At 36.3% G+C, this 19,659-nt stretch overlaps 1 protein-coding gene across 2 annotated transcripts in view; it reads left to right on the plus strand.

Moving 5' to 3' along the window:
• LOC139122863 (dual 3',5'-cyclic-AMP and -GMP phosphodiesterase 11-like) overlaps window positions 1-17,086 on the plus strand; it is a 100,166-nt gene extending 83,080 nt beyond the window's left edge. For both annotated transcript variants that reach the window (XM_070688679.1, XM_070688680.1), the window contains 14 exons: window positions 859-929; window positions 2,555-2,621; window positions 3,152-3,199; window positions 3,952-4,095; window positions 4,273-4,365; window positions 7,002-7,052; window positions 7,380-7,526; window positions 8,383-8,490; window positions 8,857-8,966; window positions 9,669-9,756; window positions 10,384-10,484; window positions 11,460-11,676; window positions 12,208-12,291; window positions 12,604-17,086. In XM_070688679.1, coding sequence (XP_070544780.1) covers window positions 859-929; window positions 2,555-2,621; window positions 3,152-3,199; window positions 3,952-4,095; window positions 4,273-4,365; window positions 7,002-7,052; window positions 7,380-7,526; window positions 8,383-8,490; window positions 8,857-8,966; window positions 9,669-9,756; window positions 10,384-10,484; window positions 11,460-11,676; window positions 12,208-12,291; window positions 12,604-12,819 — 1,545 coding nt within the window. In that variant the 3' untranslated portion in view covers window positions 12,820-17,086. The remainder of the gene's footprint in view (window positions 1-858; window positions 930-2,554; window positions 2,622-3,151; window positions 3,200-3,951; window positions 4,096-4,272; window positions 4,366-7,001; window positions 7,053-7,379; window positions 7,527-8,382; window positions 8,491-8,856; window positions 8,967-9,668; window positions 9,757-10,383; window positions 10,485-11,459; window positions 11,677-12,207; window positions 12,292-12,603) is intronic.
• Window positions 17,087-19,659: the final 2,573 nt, after the last annotated feature.

The raw sequence follows: 19,659 nt of genomic DNA on the forward strand, positions 1-19,659 counted from the left end.
ACTCTGCACTTTTGCCTCAATCATAGCTTGCACAAGCTTTGGCTTACACACAATTAAAGTCACCATGCTACCATCGCACTTTTGTTAATCTCCCACTCTTTTGGAAAGGAAAGGTGTTCTTGTCAGTCAGTGGCACTGATATTATTGAACTTTTGAATGGTAATGAAAGGACTGTTTCAGTGTCATAAGGTTTCTCTGACAAGACCCAAGTGTGCATGAATTACCCGTGTACGGTATTAAAAGCAGTATATCTGACTGTATCCATGTCAGATTGGACTGTGTAAAATGGTCAGGCTAAGGACTTTAATCAGTCAATAGGTAATGAAATTTACAAAAGTGGCATGATTGTCTTACTTTAGATTGTAAAGCAATAATACTGGCCTCTTGTCTGATCGAGTCAGCGCATGGATCAATTTCCTAGATTTATTTCAACTCAATACAGGAGACTAGTAGAACTGAAGTGATCTCAATTTTAGAATTCTTAGAGTCCACAAGGTTACTGGCTTCTGATCTCTGATTGTTGTAGAACCTAAACCCAAACACCAATCTCAAGACCCTGGAGTGTACCTCTTCTTCTGAATCTTTCCATTTTCCCCCTCACCACGTTTTCCATGGCACTTCAAACTCTGAAGAAAATGAGGTCATTCCAGGAGTCATCTGAAGATGTACAAGATCAGCAGCTCGGAAAAGTTCAAGTTGGAGATTTAATCAGAAGCTCCCTCTATTTACACAGATTGATTTTAGCCAAGCACTTTGCATTTTTGGGCATGCACCATTTCTTGCATGAACTATATCACTGATCCACAACACAAAGCCTCCATCTCTGTCTTATTTTTTTGCAATTTTTTTGACTTCCAGGGAATTTTTTCTCAAGTCTTTGAAATGGCGTACAGTGACCTTGACAATGAAGAAGACTTCAACAAACTGAGGTAAAATTCAGAATTGAATGAGAGTTTATGAGGTATATACTGAGATTGTACATGATAAACTTGGAAGAAGATAATAGTATTTATTCACGGAGAAATCTTATGCAAATATAAAGAGTCACTTTGAACACATTCTCATTTGAATTCAATCAGAAGTTACTAACATCTCGCTGTGCACAACGTATCCCAATGTGCCTTATGCATATCAAAAGTTTTAAAATGATGGCTGTACCAAAAATGGTATCTGCAATCAAGTAGCTTCACACTAAAGAGGAGATAGCATTGCCCCAAGTCTACGGGCATATAAGGCTGAACAAAAAAAATTGTGCTGTTCCAATTACCCGACCTACCCTATTTTTTACCTGTCGACCCTAAACTTTTTAGTGCTACGTAAACACGGAAGTAAAAAAAAAGAAAGAAAAACCGTAAAATCAGGCGTTCGTTACTTGGCAATCGATTTTTGCTTGAACGAGGATGTCTTTTATGTTTTTTTTCATTTTATATGTATGATACATTTTTCTGGAAATGTTGTGGCCAGTGTTAGACCGCCCTGAACCTCTGAAAAATGCATATTTAAAAATAAAAATATTTTGGAAAAATTCTTGCCTAACTACCTACCCTATTTTTGAAAACCAGATCGTTGGGTGAACACCATGGCCCACAAACTTGTGAACCTCAAGTTACAGGGCTGGGGTAGCCAGGTTGCTACAAGTGTATGATGTCAGGCTAATAAATATGCATGAGGGTGCAGGCGGAGTTTTCTTCGGAGTTTTTCATGGCCATGCATAGAATGCCATTATTCTTCATTCACTACTTACAGAAGTTTATTTCAAGAATGTTCAATGTGGCAACTTTGTGTCTCTTCTCTTTAAAATGGGGTAAATTATCAACTTGATTGAGTGGGACTGAAAGCCTTGTATGCACGGAACATGGAGACACAGTCTGTGATAGAAGCCTTAGCTGCACTGAGTATTATGAGTTTTATGTCAGTGTCAGGCCTAATTTCCTGATCATTTCTTGCATGCCCATTCTCATCTCAGATCATACCAAGACAAGAAAAACCTTGCTGATCAAGTCTCGAGAATGATCGGCTACAAATCAAGATTATTGCTTGTGATCATGAATTGATCACTTCGTAATCATTTTCTTAGTACACTTTAAATGTCAACAAAACGGCCAGACTTTTGTAACACTAGAGGGCATTTGCAAGGTACACCAGTTGCTAAGCCTGTAACTGCTGCTGGGAAAACCAAAGTGACAGGGGCCAGTCTAATAAACGGACAAAACCAAAGTTTATTTCACAAAGTCTTGAAATGATTGGAAAGCTACAAAACTGATGAATTATGAATATACATAAAATGCTAAATTTGCTTTACATTTGCATATCATTCATTGCCAATTTCTGGGAAGAGGTAATGATTATCTACAAGAAAGTCACTCAGCCACAGTCAGGACACCCCCCCACCCCCACCCCAACCCTTTAATGTGTATTTACATTCAAGTTCAACAAAAAGCATATATATTATGTGATAGGTAATTACATGTATGTAAAGATGACAGAAATGTGACAATGTCATGGTTTCTGACCTTATATAAAACAGTGAAGATTTACATTACTTTGCTTACAGCAATGAAGAAAGCCCAAGATTTCCAATCAATATAGGTATTACAGGATATGTGGCAACAACTGGAGAGGTGAGAGGTCATCCATCCTGGTTTTCAACTTTGACCCATTTGCAAAAAAATGGCTAAACTTGAAACACAATCAGTGTACATATCACCGTGTTACCTTGGACTCAAATTTAGACATTTTGTGAAGTTTTTCAGCAGTAATGAACACTTTCATCATTCCATTTTATTGAGGAGATTTTGAAGTTTATGTAAAATAACCAGGAATGAAAATATCTGTAGCTGAAGTAATTGTCACATGAAAGGTCAGGTGTGCAATGGTTTGTTGCTTTCCTTTTCCATTTACATCTTAAACTTTGTGTTACACAACTGAGTACCAGCAGTTTATTTGCATGCATGTCTGTGTGTCTGCTTTTCTGACTTTTTGTCATCGTCTGTTTGAATTACATCACATGTTTACAGTCTCCATTCCATTGGAATGCCGATGGTTTCAAGACAGAAAATCCAGGAATGCAATGGATAACATCCATAGGCACATATGGATTTTCAATGGATGTGTCAAATTTTGTAAACTTGATTTTTTTTTCTTTCTCCAGACTCTAAATATTCCTGATGCACACAAGGATTCAAAGTTTGACCCTAAGGTAAATTAAATATTGACCTCAAATTTTACTTCTTTAGAAAATACACATGTTACATATATTACTCATCGTTCTATCAAAAATTTTATAATGTCAGCAAAATATTACTTTTCTGTCAGTCAAGAAATAGATTTGATGAAGTATTCTAAGATCAGGTGTACTATTAAATATACCAGTAAATGTCAAATGCTATATATAGATAGCAAACAAGAAAAAAAATATTGTTTTCCATATATTACTGACTTTGTGAGGTCATTGTATAAGGCAATTTACCAATATTATCAGAATAAGAGGTGAAACTTTGAGAAATTGAATGTATTTGCCACAATCACCAACTTCACGTTTAAAAATTTAAAAATCAGTGACGTTAAAGTTTAGTTTTCCCCAAATCAGTGTGAAAACATGTACGTCATTCAACGCTTCAAACATCAGACAGACTAAAGATTGTCCTGACAGTTCAAGATATTTTCCCTTTTCAGTAGAATTGACTCTCTAAATATGAATTATGCTTATTGGCAGCCAAATTATATACCTTAGGTACTTGTTTGATATGCTTTTGTACTGAAATGTAGCAGTGGTCTCAAATTTTAATGTTAGCATTTTAAGGTTAAAAAAAGTTTCTTTAAAAGGATTTAAAGTCATGTGAATATTTTCTGTTATTAACCTATACCAGTCTTGGGATTTTTTAAATTCATTTGGCAAACAACTTGTTCATGGTAATAGATAATCATGGTAGTTCATATTTGTTTTTGCAGGTTGATTCAGATGCAGGGTTCCAGACCAGGCAAATCCTGTGTATGCCAATCAAGAATTCATCTGGTGCTATCGTAGGTGTCAGTCAGCTGGTCAATAAATTAGACGGAATGCCCTTCAACCAGAATGACGAGAACTTCTTTGAGGTAAGCCAAACTTTAGAGGCCTTGCGTATTTGAATCAAGTTAAGATCGATTTCTGCTCAGTTTACCATTGAAATCATTAAAACTTTTTGTACCTTTTGCTCTCTCGATCCATGTTCAACACAACACATGATACTGCCCAATTCCATGATAAATATCTTCATTTTTTTCCCACTCCAGGCATTTGCAATATTCTGTGGCATGGGTATGCACAATGCCATTCTCTATGAGAAAGCCTGCAAAGCAGCAGCCAGGCACAAAATTGCCCTGGAGGTGAGTATGGGGTCAGAGGTCATGACCTAACACAAGATTTCATGCACTGACCATAGTGCTATAGTGTATTTGTTTCAAATTTCATGATGCCCATGCTTTGCTATTAAAAGGGAATAAGAAATTGTATTTTATTTTATTTTAGAATGGAGCAATGAATACATTATCAAAAGTTACAGCTGTTTAATTGTATTTTAATATTCTTTAAGGTAGAATGCACCTAAAAAATTCACTAGGATGTAACTTTTGCTTGAATTTCCCTGAAGACAAAACATTCTCTTTCAAAATGAAGGATAAAATCACGAGTCAACCGTGCAAATTTTGTTACTATACATTATACATTACTACTGATATTTAAATTTGAAAATGGCCACTATGTCTGTATTAACTCTATGGGGAAAAATTTGGTTTCACTAAAACAAAACAGTTGAAACTTTCACAAGCTTCCAAATAAGCCCATATAATCAGCATATCAGCCATACTGAAAGATTCAAGAGTGGGGAGCGTAGAGGGCGCCCTCAAGCGACAGATCTTTCAGTCTGCATATCAGCAAATACTGTACAAATTTTAGAACCTGAACATCTATCACTAGGGCAAATTCTACTTCAAATAATGCACTGATTTCTGTAAAAACAAGGTCATTTTCCTTGCATTAGTGCAAGTAACCCTGATCTCCGATTCTATACATCTAGGGATGGACATTAGACCTGGAGGGGGGGGGTGGTCACAATGAAATTGTGAAAAATTTTTTTTACTATTGTAAATTTCTGAAATTTTTTTTTTCAATTGAGATTAGCTGTGCAAATTTTTTTTTCGGAGTAAATTTTCAGATTTATAAATTTTTTTCATTCGTCGCTGTCTGAAGATAAAGAGGGCAAACATGCGGTGCCAAGCACCCAAGCGGCCACGCAAGCGGTCACTGGGAAGAGGTCAGGAAAGGGGTGTCCCCCTGCTGCTGTTGGAGCTTTTGAAAAATAGAGATTAAAATGGTGTTATTTGGTGGCACTTGGGGAGTATTTTGCGGGGGGTGGTCAGGAGGGGGTGTCCCCCTCCTGCCGTTGGAGCTTTTGAAAAATAGAGATTAAAATGGTGTTATTTGGTGGCACTTGGGGAGTATTTTTGCCGGGGGCCTGCTGTTGGAGCTTTTGAAAAATAGAGATTAAAATGGTGTATTTGGTGGCACTTGGGGAGATATTTTTGCGGGAGGTGGTCAGGAGGGGGTGTCCCCCTCCTGCCGTTGGAGCTTTGAAAAATAGAGATTAAAATGGTGTTATTTGGTGGCACTTGGGGAGTATTTTTGCGGGGGGGAGGTCAGGAGGGGGGTGTCCCCCTCCTGCTGTTGGAGCTTTTGAAAAATAGAGATAAAAATGGTATTTTTGGTGGCACTTTGGGAGCATTTTTTCGGATTACACATCTTCCTCTGAAACATGGTCTTCTTGCTCCTCAGTAGCTTCGTATAGTTTTGAAAATTGACTATTTTGGTTTCCTGGCTTCCATTTCTACTGCGTGGTGAAATGCCTACATTCACTCCACCAAACATCATGCATATCTCATGATTTACAATTGATTTTGACAAGCTGAGAAGCTAAAATAAGCTAAATAATATAGTGAAATTTGCATATTTGTGTTTTTAGAGCAATTGTTGCCCTTTTTTGATCAAAACATCTATTTCTCTGTAGCAGCATGTCCAAATTGATTGGATGTGTTTAGATGTGTTGAAATTTCAATATTTGTCTTTTTAGGGCAATTTATGCCATTCATGGTCAAAAAATCTGTATTCTCTGAAAGGGCTTGTCCAATTTCTTTGAAATTTGCTACACAAAAACGATTAACCATGCAGATTTATTCAGTATTTGCTATCGAGAAACTTTCAAGTTCAACCCTTTTATGTGTTTTGTGTTGGGATTTGTTGGATAGATGGCATTCTACGTAATGTATGTAGAATGTTAAAACATGTGTTGCTGTTGTTATTTGAGGCTGTTTTTTGAGAAAAAAGAATTGAAAATGCCTTTTTAAAAGCAAAATAATACATAATGACTTGATATGTTGTTTTATCATTATTGACGTGTTTCTACTTGTTCACCCATTCTTGCATTCATCATTGCAATAAAATGCTGTGAAAAAAATGAAACTGATGTGGCCTGCATCTGTTTACCTTGATCTTAAAAGGCAAATACAACTTTCTGTCTTGACAACCATACCATAGTTTCAATGTTTTACCTAGTGTACCTGCTTGGTTTGTACGCAGGAAACAAGTAGAAAACAGGCTCTATAATTTCATAATTTTCAAGTGATCAGAATACAAAAGTCCTGAAAAGATAAGATAATCACAACTTCCAGTATAAGGGATACAGTCACTCTAAATGTATAATTAAAATTAAAAATGTGCCGGGAGGATGTATTAAAAATACAGAAAGTTGCTTACTGTCGGTAAAATCTAAAAAAAATTCAAAATTTTAAAGACTTTTGCAGATTTTTTTTTTACGCCTTTGTCTTCTTATTTATTTTTTTTTATTTTGCAAACTAGTTTGAAGATTTTTTTTTTCCTAACTTTCTGCTCTGAAAATTTTTTTTTTCTGTTTTTGACCACCCCCCCTCCCAAGATCTAATGGTCCGTCCCTAAATGTTTTACTTTTCAGACCTTGTCATATCATGCAACCGCCCCAAGAGAGGAAGCAATAAGACTCAAAGTAAGTATTGCCAGTATCAACATTTTCTGTAAAGGTATACGTGCAGTATTTTGCCAACTGCCAATCAGAATGCTTTCAGAAATATCCCCGAATATCAAACGATAAAACTTAAATATGGCATCTCATCAATTTTAGCTTTTATATAGATGAAATATTCTGTTGTCAGGTACAATGCATACTTTGTTTTAACAGAAAGTTATGTACATCAGAGTCACATAAACGTTACCAAAATAATGTGAACAGCAGGATATTTGTCATATATTTGATGTGTGATGAAAATTTTCATGAAATTTTCAACAATCTCTTTTTCTGTGTTTGCTTGAACAGAAAATGGTTGTGCCTTCCGCGTCTGCTTTCCAGCTTTACAGTTATTCCTTCAGTGATTTTGAACTTGAAGAAGATCAGACTTTGCAGGCATCGATACGAATGTTTCTGGACTTAGATCTTGTGCAGAAATTCAGGATCAACTATGAGGTGAGACAACTGGACAGCTCCCTTGTTCAAATAAACAGGAGAATGGTTGTAGAGAAACTAAAAATCAGGTTTCTGTTTATCTGGCAGTTTTCCAGTCTCTAGCTGTCCTCAATTTTAATTTCTCTTTTACTTTTTTCTTTTAAGAGTACACGAGAACTGTTCTTTCTTTTTCTCTTTCTTTCATTTCTATAAGTTTTCTCTGCTGTGTGTTTGTGTTTGTATTTGTGTAGATCTATATGTGTATGTCTGCAGAATAATTCATACATACAAACATACAAAGTGCCAGCAGTGAGTCCTACATATGATCTGGTTTGCTGTCCAGAGATGAGATTGTGGCTTGACAAATGACGGATTCGGATAGGCAGTGTCCAGACATAGGGCATGATGACCGCACTTGGCAGTTGCATTGTCTTTTCGTGCTGTAATCTGTTTTATTAGAGATGATTGTTTTGTTGTGGCCCTGGATAAATTGCGCTGTATTATTCATGGTGCTGTAACTGATTTGTTGCAGATGGCACACAGATCTTTTTTTATGTGTTCAACTTTTCTTGGTGTGGCTTTGGTGATGCCGAGGCCATCATCCCTGTAAAGGCCAAAGTATCTGATGAGTGTAGGTTCTACCTACACGAAACTGGCCAGTAATACAATGCTTAACCTTGAAACTGTCTTACTTCCCGTTAAAACTACACTATATATACATGTAGATAGATAGATGCAAATGTGTGTACTTGTGTTAATAGGAACACGCACACATGGTCACATGCTTATATTGAGCAACACCAGTTCCCGTCCTTATTATGCAAACTTCACCGTAAAGCATTATTCTGTGTTTTTTATACCTTTTATTTTTGGTCAGGTGATATGTCGATGGGTGCTGAGTGTGCGGAAAAATTATCGTAGTGTCACGTACCATAATTGGAGGCATGCGTTTACGGTTGCGCAAACAATGTTTGCCATGCTTAGGGTGAGTAGCCAAGCTGAAAAGCAAAAGACGCTGTCATTGGTCAAAAAAGTTTCAGGTGATGTCCGTTAAGTACCCAATCAGACAATCTCACACAGTTGATTATGTTAAAATCAGGAGGTACACTCTCCTAAAAAATAAACGGTTGCATTGAACATATTTAAATTAAAACATGATGACAAAAGTTTGAAAATCAAAATAGCAGAGTTGATATTTGAAATGAAGTTGTTTTACACTCTTCAGAATATTCCAATCATTCCTTGGCCATATACGTTTGCTATATTGTTAAATAAGAAATGCCAACACGATCAATTTTCAGGCAAGTTGGTTTTCCTGACAATGTTCCTGTTGTTCTGTCTTTCCTCACAGACAGGACAGATGCACAATGTGTTTGGAGATTTGGAGGCGCTGGCTTTGTTGATAGCATGTCTCTGCCATGATTTGGACCACAGAGGAACCAACAACTCGTTTGAGATTCTGTAAGTCACAAAATAGTGCTGTTTGTGGTTCAATTTTGTTACTAAGTACATGTATATGTGACATTGGGCACTGCTACTTGAAATCACAGTCCCTCTTTGTGTTCAAATGCAGACAGTGTTGCATGCGTGGCTGTTGTTGCAGGGTGTAGTCTGAGACTGTAAGATATTTTCAAGTGTTCATTGTAACTTCAGCAGTTGCCAATTTGTTGCATTTTCATCATTCTCATATGCATAATTTCTGAAAATGTGATCTAAATTTGCAGACAAATGTTTATTTTGCATGTTAATTTGAGAAAAATGATGTCATTTGCAAATGGCCGTATTTGTGTTGATATGTACTTTGACAACCCTGGTGGCTTCTTGAAAGAATTCTATATTGTATTCTGATGAATTCTTTCCTGATAATTATGCTAACTTTGAACAATAAGAAAGGGCTAATGTGCAGCGTCTTGGAAGCTGTTATCCAATTGGTCAGCTGAATCTTACCATTATCATTGAATTATACTCAAAGTTGCTGTGAATAGTGATAATCGACCAATCAGATATTCCGAGCCAGCTGCACATCAGCAGAAAAGAAATAGAACTGTCCCTCTGTAGAGTTAGTATTATTTAAATCAAGAAGTGTTACTGTCATTTCATCATATACAAAATTCCATCTCCAGCTCTGTTTGTAATTGTAATATCTGTGTTTTTCGTCCTCAGTGTTGGTTCCCCTCTAGCTCAGCTGTACAGCTCATCCACAATGGAACAGCATCATTTTGATCAGTGCATTATGATTCTCAATTCCAAGGTGAGAGCAACGTCAATAATTCAGATTTTCCAATGTCTTGAAGATGGTGTATTATATGGTAGTGTACAGAATCACATTTTGAAAGGATTAAGAAATTCACCTGGTGAACAAAAGCATACAGTTCCTCAGATGAGGTCATAGTTCACCTGTCATTTGCAAGTTTTCCAGAAAGAGAGAAGGCAAGTAGACCAAACTTCCCAATACCAGTAACAGAAGAAATATATCTTTGATGACTGTGATAAATTTAAGCAATAATGTACCCCCTTCCGGACAATAATGGACGAAAGCATACTTTGCAAAATATAATGTATGAGGAGAGGGCAAGTACACTATGGAGTGCACAGTTTGCTTGAGTCCATTATTGGCCGGGAGGGGGTACATTATTGCTATTATTTTATAGTTTTTGGTACATTATTGCTATTATTTTATAGTTTTGGCTATGCCAGTGAATTTGTAGATGTAGAAAACATCTAGAGCCACAATGCTGTATAATCGGATACATTATCAGTAACAATCTTGGGAATGATGTCACAATTTCTCTGGTATTGACAAAGCTATAAGATATTTGCTGGCAATAATACTCAGTAAACAATTGACAGTAAACAATTGTGTTTTGCTTGTTTCTAGGGTAACGAAATCCTAGCCAACCTTACTCAGGATCAGTATTCTTATGTCATACGATTGTTAGAACAGACGATACTTGCAACCGATTTGGCAGTGTATTTCAGGTGAGTTGAGGGGTCCGGGAGCATCCTTTCTTGAGTTAGGGACTCTTGATTCATTGCATGCAACATTAATGTAGATACATTTTGCATAATAGATTTGGCACATGTAAGCCAAGCTTTATGATCATGTTAGCTTCGTGGTCTGCTGTGAAAATTTCAAAATGTTCAGGATTTTGAATTTGGAAGAAAAAATACTGAGCATTTGTATGCATTATGCCTGAGAAAGTATATTTCCATCAGAGTTTAAAAAATGACAACAAATATTAGAAACAACCCAACTTGAATAATTGCTTGTCAGTGAGACAAAGTTTGTCATGCCTGGAAGTGCTGAGAACAGTGATTTTGACAAATTCTCCTCACCCACTGAGGGATGGTGGCACGATGAATGGTACTCCATCACAGAAATTGGCAATTCTAGGTAGTTTGGAAATATAGTGGTGCATGTGTGACACTAGCTACTATCTTCAGCAATTTGCACAAATATTTGTTTTGTTCGTTTATTTATCACAATAGCTAATGGTTTTAGCCCTCATCACTTCGTAGCTTTTATAAAAGCATCGGTCGTCATGAAATGTTCATGATTCTTGTGCATGTAATTTCCAATAGTTTGAGGGAAGGTTTCTGACAAACACATGTACTTATAGCAATTATCGATGGTAGGAATCTGATATCACATGGAATCAGCCATATTGAGTATTATATCATACCAGTATATTGATAGCACAAATACAGCGATCTGATTGGTCGAGACATGAAAAGAACGGTGGTATATTGGCGATATACCGCGGCTGGCACACAGGTGAGCTCTCGGCTTGAGCAAAAATCTGTTTTCGACGTTCCATGCCAGAATTTCAATATACTGTTATGATATAATAGCAATAAATCACACCACGTGACGGTATACCACTCTCGTGGTATACCGTCGCTGGGTGTGCTTTATTGCTTAATCAAAACATGTTCATATTTCTTCTTCTGTAGAACAAGAGGTGATTTCTTCAAAGCAGTTGATGCGGGGCAGTTCAACTGGAGCAACGATGAACATCGAGACCTGTTACGGTGCATGATGATGACAGCGTGTGATATTTCAGCAATAGCCAAACCCTGGGAAGTGGAGAAACAAGTCGCGGAGCAAATCGCAGACGAGTTCTTCCAGCAAGGGGATATCGAGAGAAGAAAATTCAACAAAACACCATCGGTGAGTGAATCATTATAAATTCAGTTGTCAAGGACTATTTTGCAAGATGTTTGTCCATCTCCCGCAACAGCATAGTGGATTTGCCATTTTAATGACGCCACATCTATTAATTGTTTTCTTGGATGTAGCACACAAAACTGAACATATGGCTCGGAGAGAATTGCAAAATTTGCTTTGAAGTAAATCAATTTGTTCACCCCCATTTCCCAGTAAACAGGTCCACTCTTCCCATTGATAACAATAGATGTGGGCCAAACCATGGTGGAGAAAGGGTAATCATATGGAAAATCAGTACAAACTTCTGTGAATCTTTTTTACTGTTCATACAGAAATGACAACCAAGTCTGGTGTATTTCAACTGGTGAAAATTTAGGGTATAAAATAATGTAGAGGCATGAAAATAACAACTTGTTACATTCATCAATTACAAATAACATTTACATTTCTCAAATCAAATCAGTCTGGTCTGCCATGTAAACTTCTAATAATAAGATTTAAATTTTTTGTAATTATATTTTTTTTAATTTTTAGGACATGATGAACAGAGAGAAAAAAGATTTGTTACCAAAGATGCAGGTAGAATTCATCGATGCAATCTGTTTGCCGGTTTACAAGGTGAGTAAGCATCTCTCAAAGTTCATTAAATGGTAAAATGTGACATTCTATATTCATTTTCTATCAGTAAAATTTCATGAAATGGCCAAGCCCTGTCTGACTAAATTTCTGTATATTGGTCAAACTGAATTCCTAAAAATATGGAGTAGAGACTGACTCTGTCACCAAAGCTCCAAGTTTTATTGTAACTTTGTGACTTCTTTAATTCATATGAAATATCATGGTGTTTGAAAAAATATCACTTCAACTGAAAATAATCATTTTTACTGGCCTTGCAGCCTTGTAATAGTTTGTTATTTATTTGCTCTGTAGGCATTGACGTCCATAAATGATAAATTCAAACCCCTTCTGAGAGGATGCGTAAGCAATAGAGAAAAATGGCAGGAGTTGGCCGAGGAGACGGAAACCAGGCTGCGTCGCAAAGAGTGCACTGAGACGGAAGAAAAAGAGATTGACGAATCCACATGCCAGGAGTCGGCCAGAAAGAGGGAAAGAAGAAATGGCCGCCAGGAAGGGTCCAACACGTAGTCCAATAATAGATGTGCCAAAGTAGTTATCCACATTTAGAATTTACCAAATTCAACGTCCTTACCTAAGATTGTAGACTGCACAGAACTCACTGTAGAGATTAAACATTACACTGTGGAAAGTGTGATTAATCGTCAGTTTTAGGGCGGGAAGTTTCTCTGTACACTTGAACAACTGTCCATATTTTAAGCTTACAACTCAGGATTTCCCCATTTCATAGGTATGTTCGTTGAAAACAAAATTACACTTTCTACATTTTCATGTGGTCCAAACAAAGTCAACTGTGAGCTTTAATAATTTAACTGGTATCTCAAGGTCCAATGTTGATGCCACACAGTGAGCCAACAGTTTAACTACAAAGAGAGAGGGGACAGAGGAACAGCTTTTGTTGAAGATGATGGCTGACCAAGTCAAGTTGACCAGTGATTGGAAGTCTTGATCTTACTGGAATTGATTCATGAATGAAAAATGTTGATGAGCTGAAATGATGAGAATTCTAACAACAGTTCCTACCTCATTCGGGACATTCATAAGAACCAATTAAGTTATCAGACCCTCCAAAAGGGCTTATGTTTACATAGCACCAAAATATACATTGTCTCAAAGGCAAGGTATTCCAGTTTGTAAATCGATCTGTAAACTTTGAAACAGATGCAATGATGTTATTATGGTGATTTGGTCACATTTCTGTGAAATAACAAGGAATGTTCCATTGCATAGGGAAAACATAAAGGTCAACATGTGAAACGAAAAGCATACGTTTGTGAGAAGCACAACTACGGAAGTCTTAAACTGTGCATTTCATACCCAGACTGTCGACTGTCCCTTGTTCCTTCTTTTCTTTAACCCTTTGAGTGCCAGAGTCAATTTTTGTCACCTTTATAAATATAAATTTTTTTCAGATTTTTGCCAAAATTTTGATAAGAATTCACAGCCAATGTAATGTGATGTCCATTCAGACCAAAAATATCAAACAATATGCAGAAAATTCATCAAAATTGGTAAAATGTTACACTAAAATTTTGGTGGGAAAAGTTACAGCACCCAAATGGTTAAAATCCATGTAACCACTGTGGCAAGTGCTGTGTAATATGCTTTTCCAAATCTGAGAATCAAAGCCTTTTGGGGTAAGGCCTGATGAAAGGTTTTAGTTGTACTGACCAGCCACAATGGGACAAGTGACTGTCGACAGTCTATTTCATCTCTTGTACCACAGGAATGTTCACTCAGAAAAGTAGTTCACTACACAGAAATACTCCTACCTCTTTCGGTAGTTTATCAGCAGTGTTGGTTTCTTGTCCAAAATATTCCTTGTCATGTGCATCAGGTTGTGTACAGTGACAAGATGGCCAGTAAATTTTCACTTTTAATACAATACACAAACCCTTTGGACATAATTTTATCTAGAAATTGTTCATAGATCAGCGATGTCAATAGACATAGGTGGTTTGTAATTTCTAAACCTAACAGTACCGGTATGAATAACTCCAGAGATAATTCTTGTGATCAGGTGGCAAAAGCTTTATTTATGACACGACGACCACTTCTTGCAACACGAAAGGACTTGCTGGGCTTGAACTTTGATTCCATTTGAGTCATTTAAATTTTGCTATACTCCCCAGCTCACCACTTCTTGTGACCAACCAATAGTGACAGTGCTCCCTGTCACATGATTTCCACAGTACACCCTATCTTTCTATATATTTTCAATGGTTGTGAAAGTTATATGAGAGGCTGAATCAACATTTTGTCAACAGCAGAAAAAAGGGCTCGTTTTAATTTGCATTTTCGGCCCATAGATGAAATCTACAGAGGCCAGATTTTCTCAAAACCTAATTATTTTGAGCTGTAAACTTATCTCAGTGATAAATTTCCATTTGAGGAATCTCGAAATCTGCCAAAAATTGAAAACAAATTCTGATGTTTTCATCCATTTTCAGAATTTGACACTGTAAAATTTTTTTATCTTTCAAAGTGATTTTTCCAACACGATCTCATGAAAATTTCAAAGTCTATCACAATGATTGCGTATGTACAGTGTATATACTACAAACCAAAGATTACTACATAACGGTACAAGTCATGCTTAATGTATCTTCTCTATGTCTACCATGTTGCATATTATGCCTTGAAGCTAAAATTGCATTTTTATAAAAAATGCATTCTTATACAAATTGTAAATATATCAATTATATTCATAGAATATAATTTATAGAGTTGTTGTAGATTTTATCTTTCTTTTAAACACCTTGAGTTGTCTTTTACATGTCTGATTCTGTTCAAAACACATGCAGTCTTCCATGTCTGTTAAATCGAAGCTTGTGTAGCACTCTCTTGTTTCATGATTTCATATTACGGATTTCTTTGCTCTTCTGCCACAGCTTGGTATTCCCTGTCGGTGAAATGGAATGTCCCACATATGTACATTAGTGTTTTTCAAACTTTTCAGTACAGGGAATATGTTATTCATAAAAGCATAAATCATTCTCACACCAGGAGGCGTAACTTTACAAAATACAAAAGGTTGCCTAAGAATTGTCACCAGAGGGCGCTATAATAAAGCCAGAAATTATGGGGTACATGCACCACTATAGTGTACGTCTGAAAATCCAAATTTCGTCATTGCAGCCAACAAATACATCATGTTTGATTGATGCCAAATGTAAATACATACTTTGAACAAGTTCTTTTTTTCATCATATCGGCCAACAACGAGCATTAATATATCAAAATCCCGGGGAGAAAGAAGCCATATGATTTGGTTACATGAAAGATATTAAAACTCGTCATCTTCAACAGGACCAGTTATAACAGCCACTGAAGTCAAACTGAAACAAGGTTTGTTTACATCAGAGTGCAAGATCAGTAACAGCCATCTTCATATTTACTTTCGAGGTCAAAGATTTTTCAATACTTATTATTATCAACCTGTCTATTCATAGATATTTGATATACATGTAGATTGTTCATGTAAAAAACTCTGATTCTTTTATAAAGTCTTGGTAGATTTTTGATGTGAGGTTAATTTCTCAGTCTGTCCTGTTTTAATTTTTTTTTATTTCAAGTATTTTGAGTTCAGCTATACCAGCATTGAAAATGCAAATGCTGTATGTAAATGGTAAACCAATTTGACTTCCGCTTCCTGTCAAACTGTATGCTGCATGAGATACTTTTTTTTACATTCATCATTTTCCCCCCTTTCTTTGTGGGGGTTGTTATCTATTGATTATTCGGAATTTTTGGATGTAAGGTGGAACAGCTATCAGAGATACAAAACGTGATTTTTGTATCACTTAATTATTAGCTGTGTTGAATTTATAACCTAATTCAAATTGTAATTACAATAACGACTCACATTTGCCAAATATTTGAAAACCAAAATGGCCGCCATGCCATGTGTGTCTTAATATCCTCAAAGACATACATAGGTGGGCAGTTTTCAAATCAATTTTCTGAAAATTATGGAGAATATATAGCTTTGCACAGAATGCAGCACCAATTTGTAAAATTTGTGAATTCTATGTGTGTTCTGCTGCACGGCCAACAGCTCACTTCATACTTTCCAAAATTGCAGTCTGACATGGAGTTTCTGTCATGTAGTGCTCTTTGCATCATGGGTAATTATCTATTTTCAGGGGGCAGCCAAGCCACCCTGTTTTTTATGAGGCACACATTACCCCCAGAAATCTTACACCCATGCTCTCTTGAAGTGCTGTTGATGAACTTTCCATATGCTGCTGGTTGTGCATACACTTGATTAGTTTCAATGGGTCAAAGTTCATGCACTGCTATGGCAACATGATTTCAAATGCACACAAATGAAAACTAATCTCCACTCTGCATGCCAACCTGACAAATTTTTAAATACAATGTGAACACATAGTCAAGAGGGATTTTTTTAATAATGTGCCATAGATGTACAGTTTGCTTGAAAGCACAGTTAGCTAACCATTAGACTATAGACAGTAATAAACTGTCTATGATTAAACCTTCACAGATAACTTTACAAGAATCAAATTTTTGTTCAATTTTTTTTCTGATGAAAAAACCTGATTTGTGCATATTGTCAATCATATTTTATAAGTTGTAAATGCAAAGTTTTCATGGGTTTATTTATAAGTCACAGACTAAGGCCACTTAAAGATAAACTAAATAAATTATTCAGCCGAAATTTTCCCAGGATATTTCAGCGTCTAACTCACAACCAGTAGTTATCTGTTGTCTTTAGAACAACGTAATTGCTGAATAAAGGCAACAATTATTAGTATCCTTTCTTTTTGTTGTCATCTCTTTGACCTGCTCAGAACTCGACATGGTTGGTTGCGAATATAGTTGTCTCACTAAAAATGAGCAATTTGCTGTACTTTGTGGGTTCTTCTTCTCATCTGTGGACTTATCATTTTGGTAAATGCAGCCCCAAAACTTGTGAAGTGTTCTGACACCAGCACAGTCGAAGAACTTGTACAAGACAAGCCACAAGCAGAGCAAGCAGGGTTCAGTATACCACCAACTGCCCACCCAGTGTAAATAACGGTACTACTATCATATAACAAACACAAGCAGTTGGACAATGTTTATTATTATACGCCTGCTTATGTAACCAATGGACATTCAGCATATTCTACTATAAGTGTTGCATGTGGGTGTGCAATCAAATAAACACTGAAAGGTTGGGTTTTAAAGGATGTGATTTGACCTTTAACCTCTAGTGCAAAATACCGAAAAATCTGACATGATCTTACTGTTTTTCATACTATAGACTATAGTCTATAGAAGCTATTGGGATGGGTATCCGTCCGGCGTCCGTCGTCAGTCTGTATGTATGTATGTATGTATGTATGTATGTATGTATGTATGTATGTCCGTTTGTGAGGCGTCCGTCCACTCAAATATCTTGAGAACCGCAGTACTTACTGATTTGATATTTGTTGTGTAGATGAAAAATATGATTTTGAGAAACTATTTTTTTAATTTTTGATATTGTGAAAATAGGCAAATTAATGCCAAAAAAGGTGTTTTTGGTAAAAATCTTCTCCTTCATAACCGCTGGTCAGACAGCTTTGTTATTTGGTATACAGGTCCCTAGGGGTAACCCAACTTAGATTTGTTCAAATTGTGATGAAATATGCAAATGTGTATTTTTAAGGAATTTTTTTGTCATTTTGGTCAAAATTTGACTTACATTGTATGTAATTCTAGTACTGTATAAACCCTATCAATTCACCCAGAAAAAAATAATTAATATGATTTTAAATAATTGAATTTATTAGGAAATCATCAAAGCCAAAATAATTTTAGTGTAGAATTATCAGAAGGTTCAACTTTTTTTGACAGTTCATAGTGAAATGCTTACCATCTTGGAGGATTAAAACATGTAAAGGCAACTTTCCTGAATCCCAACTTTGACATATTCTGAACCGTCATTTATTGTGCCCTGTATGTTATCTAAAAGAAATTGCTCAAAATAGTCAATAGAGATAAAGATAGAGATAGAGAAAGTTCTAATTTCCATTTATGGTTGACTTGTAAGGATAAAATAAATTACTTTTTGAGGAAAAAAATAGAGTGGTCAAGTAAAAGAGCGGTCAAAGTGATAGGGTTTTTACGGTAAAGCTGGGCTGAATATTCCTCATGTGCTATTTATAGCAATTATGCAATCTGTGTAAACAGTGCAATGAAAGTTACATGATTCCTTATAATGCTTTTGATGACCTTGAACTTCTTAAGTTTCAAACATTTGTCTCTTCAGTGTGCTTTCTCTGAGTATGTACAGTCTCAACTTATTCAACAGAATCACTTACAATGTTAATCAAAGATATCCACCTTCTTCATCAATACATGTGTCACAAAACGTTATTCTCTACGAAACACAGCAGAGCTCTGTCAACTGTTGAGTTGCTTGTTTTGCAAAACCGCTGGTCAGACAGCTTTAAATTGGTTTACAAGTCCCGAGGATGACCTTAGTGAGATAATTTCATACAGACAGAAATACTTAATTTGTATCCATGTCTGTAGTAGCTTCAGGGACTTTGGCCCTATGTTTCAAATATACATCTCACTGTCGCTAAAATCACAGTTAACAAACACAAGTCCAAACTTTATCATGAATTTAAGTGAAATGTGGCTAAAACTTCTATTTCTGTACTGTGGGGTTGAAATTGAGTTCTGTATATAAAGTGACATGTTGGATGTGAACTTGGTCAGCATTCTGAAAACACCATAATTTCCAACTTACCAGTGACATTCAACTTTATAAGGTGTCGGAGGATAAGGCACTTCATGAAATACGCTTACACAAGATGCATAGAACTCCGACTAGTCTAGTCCCTTGATGGAGTATTTTTGCCTTTGGAGATTTTGGAGTGTGGACAAAGGCCAAAAGTGGAGAATCGGATCTGGGCTGTATTCTGACATAAACCCACGTATTTTGTAAACTGCCAAGCACTCTATGTTATCAATAGTGAGTGAGTGGATCTGTTAACAGGGAATTAGCGGTGAACAATAACCCTTTGAAAAGTGAAATTTAGGAGAATCTTTGACAAAGTCTGACCTCTTAGTCTTGGAGAAATGAAGTGGTTCAGACCTGACTGGAAATTCTAAGACTGAGGACAAGATGAAATTCAAACAAACTGGTCCAGGTTCTCACTATTCAAACTCAACTCTCCTGAGGGTACAGTTAGTTGAAGCTGTAGTTATTTTACATGTGGTTCTTGATGAATTGTACTGTTTGAGGTTGCAGCTTTACTAAATATAGCTGCACAAGGGCAACATCAGCCACTGCTGCTTGAAATGCTGACAAATTTTTGTCAGTGTTGCGTGTGTAGCTGTTGTTGCAGCTTG

This window comes from Ptychodera flava, chromosome 22, assembly GCF_041260155.1.
Source record: "Ptychodera flava strain L36383 chromosome 22, AS_Pfla_20210202, whole genome shotgun sequence".
Classification (NCBI taxonomy): domain Eukaryota; kingdom Metazoa; phylum Hemichordata; class Enteropneusta; family Ptychoderidae; genus Ptychodera; species Ptychodera flava.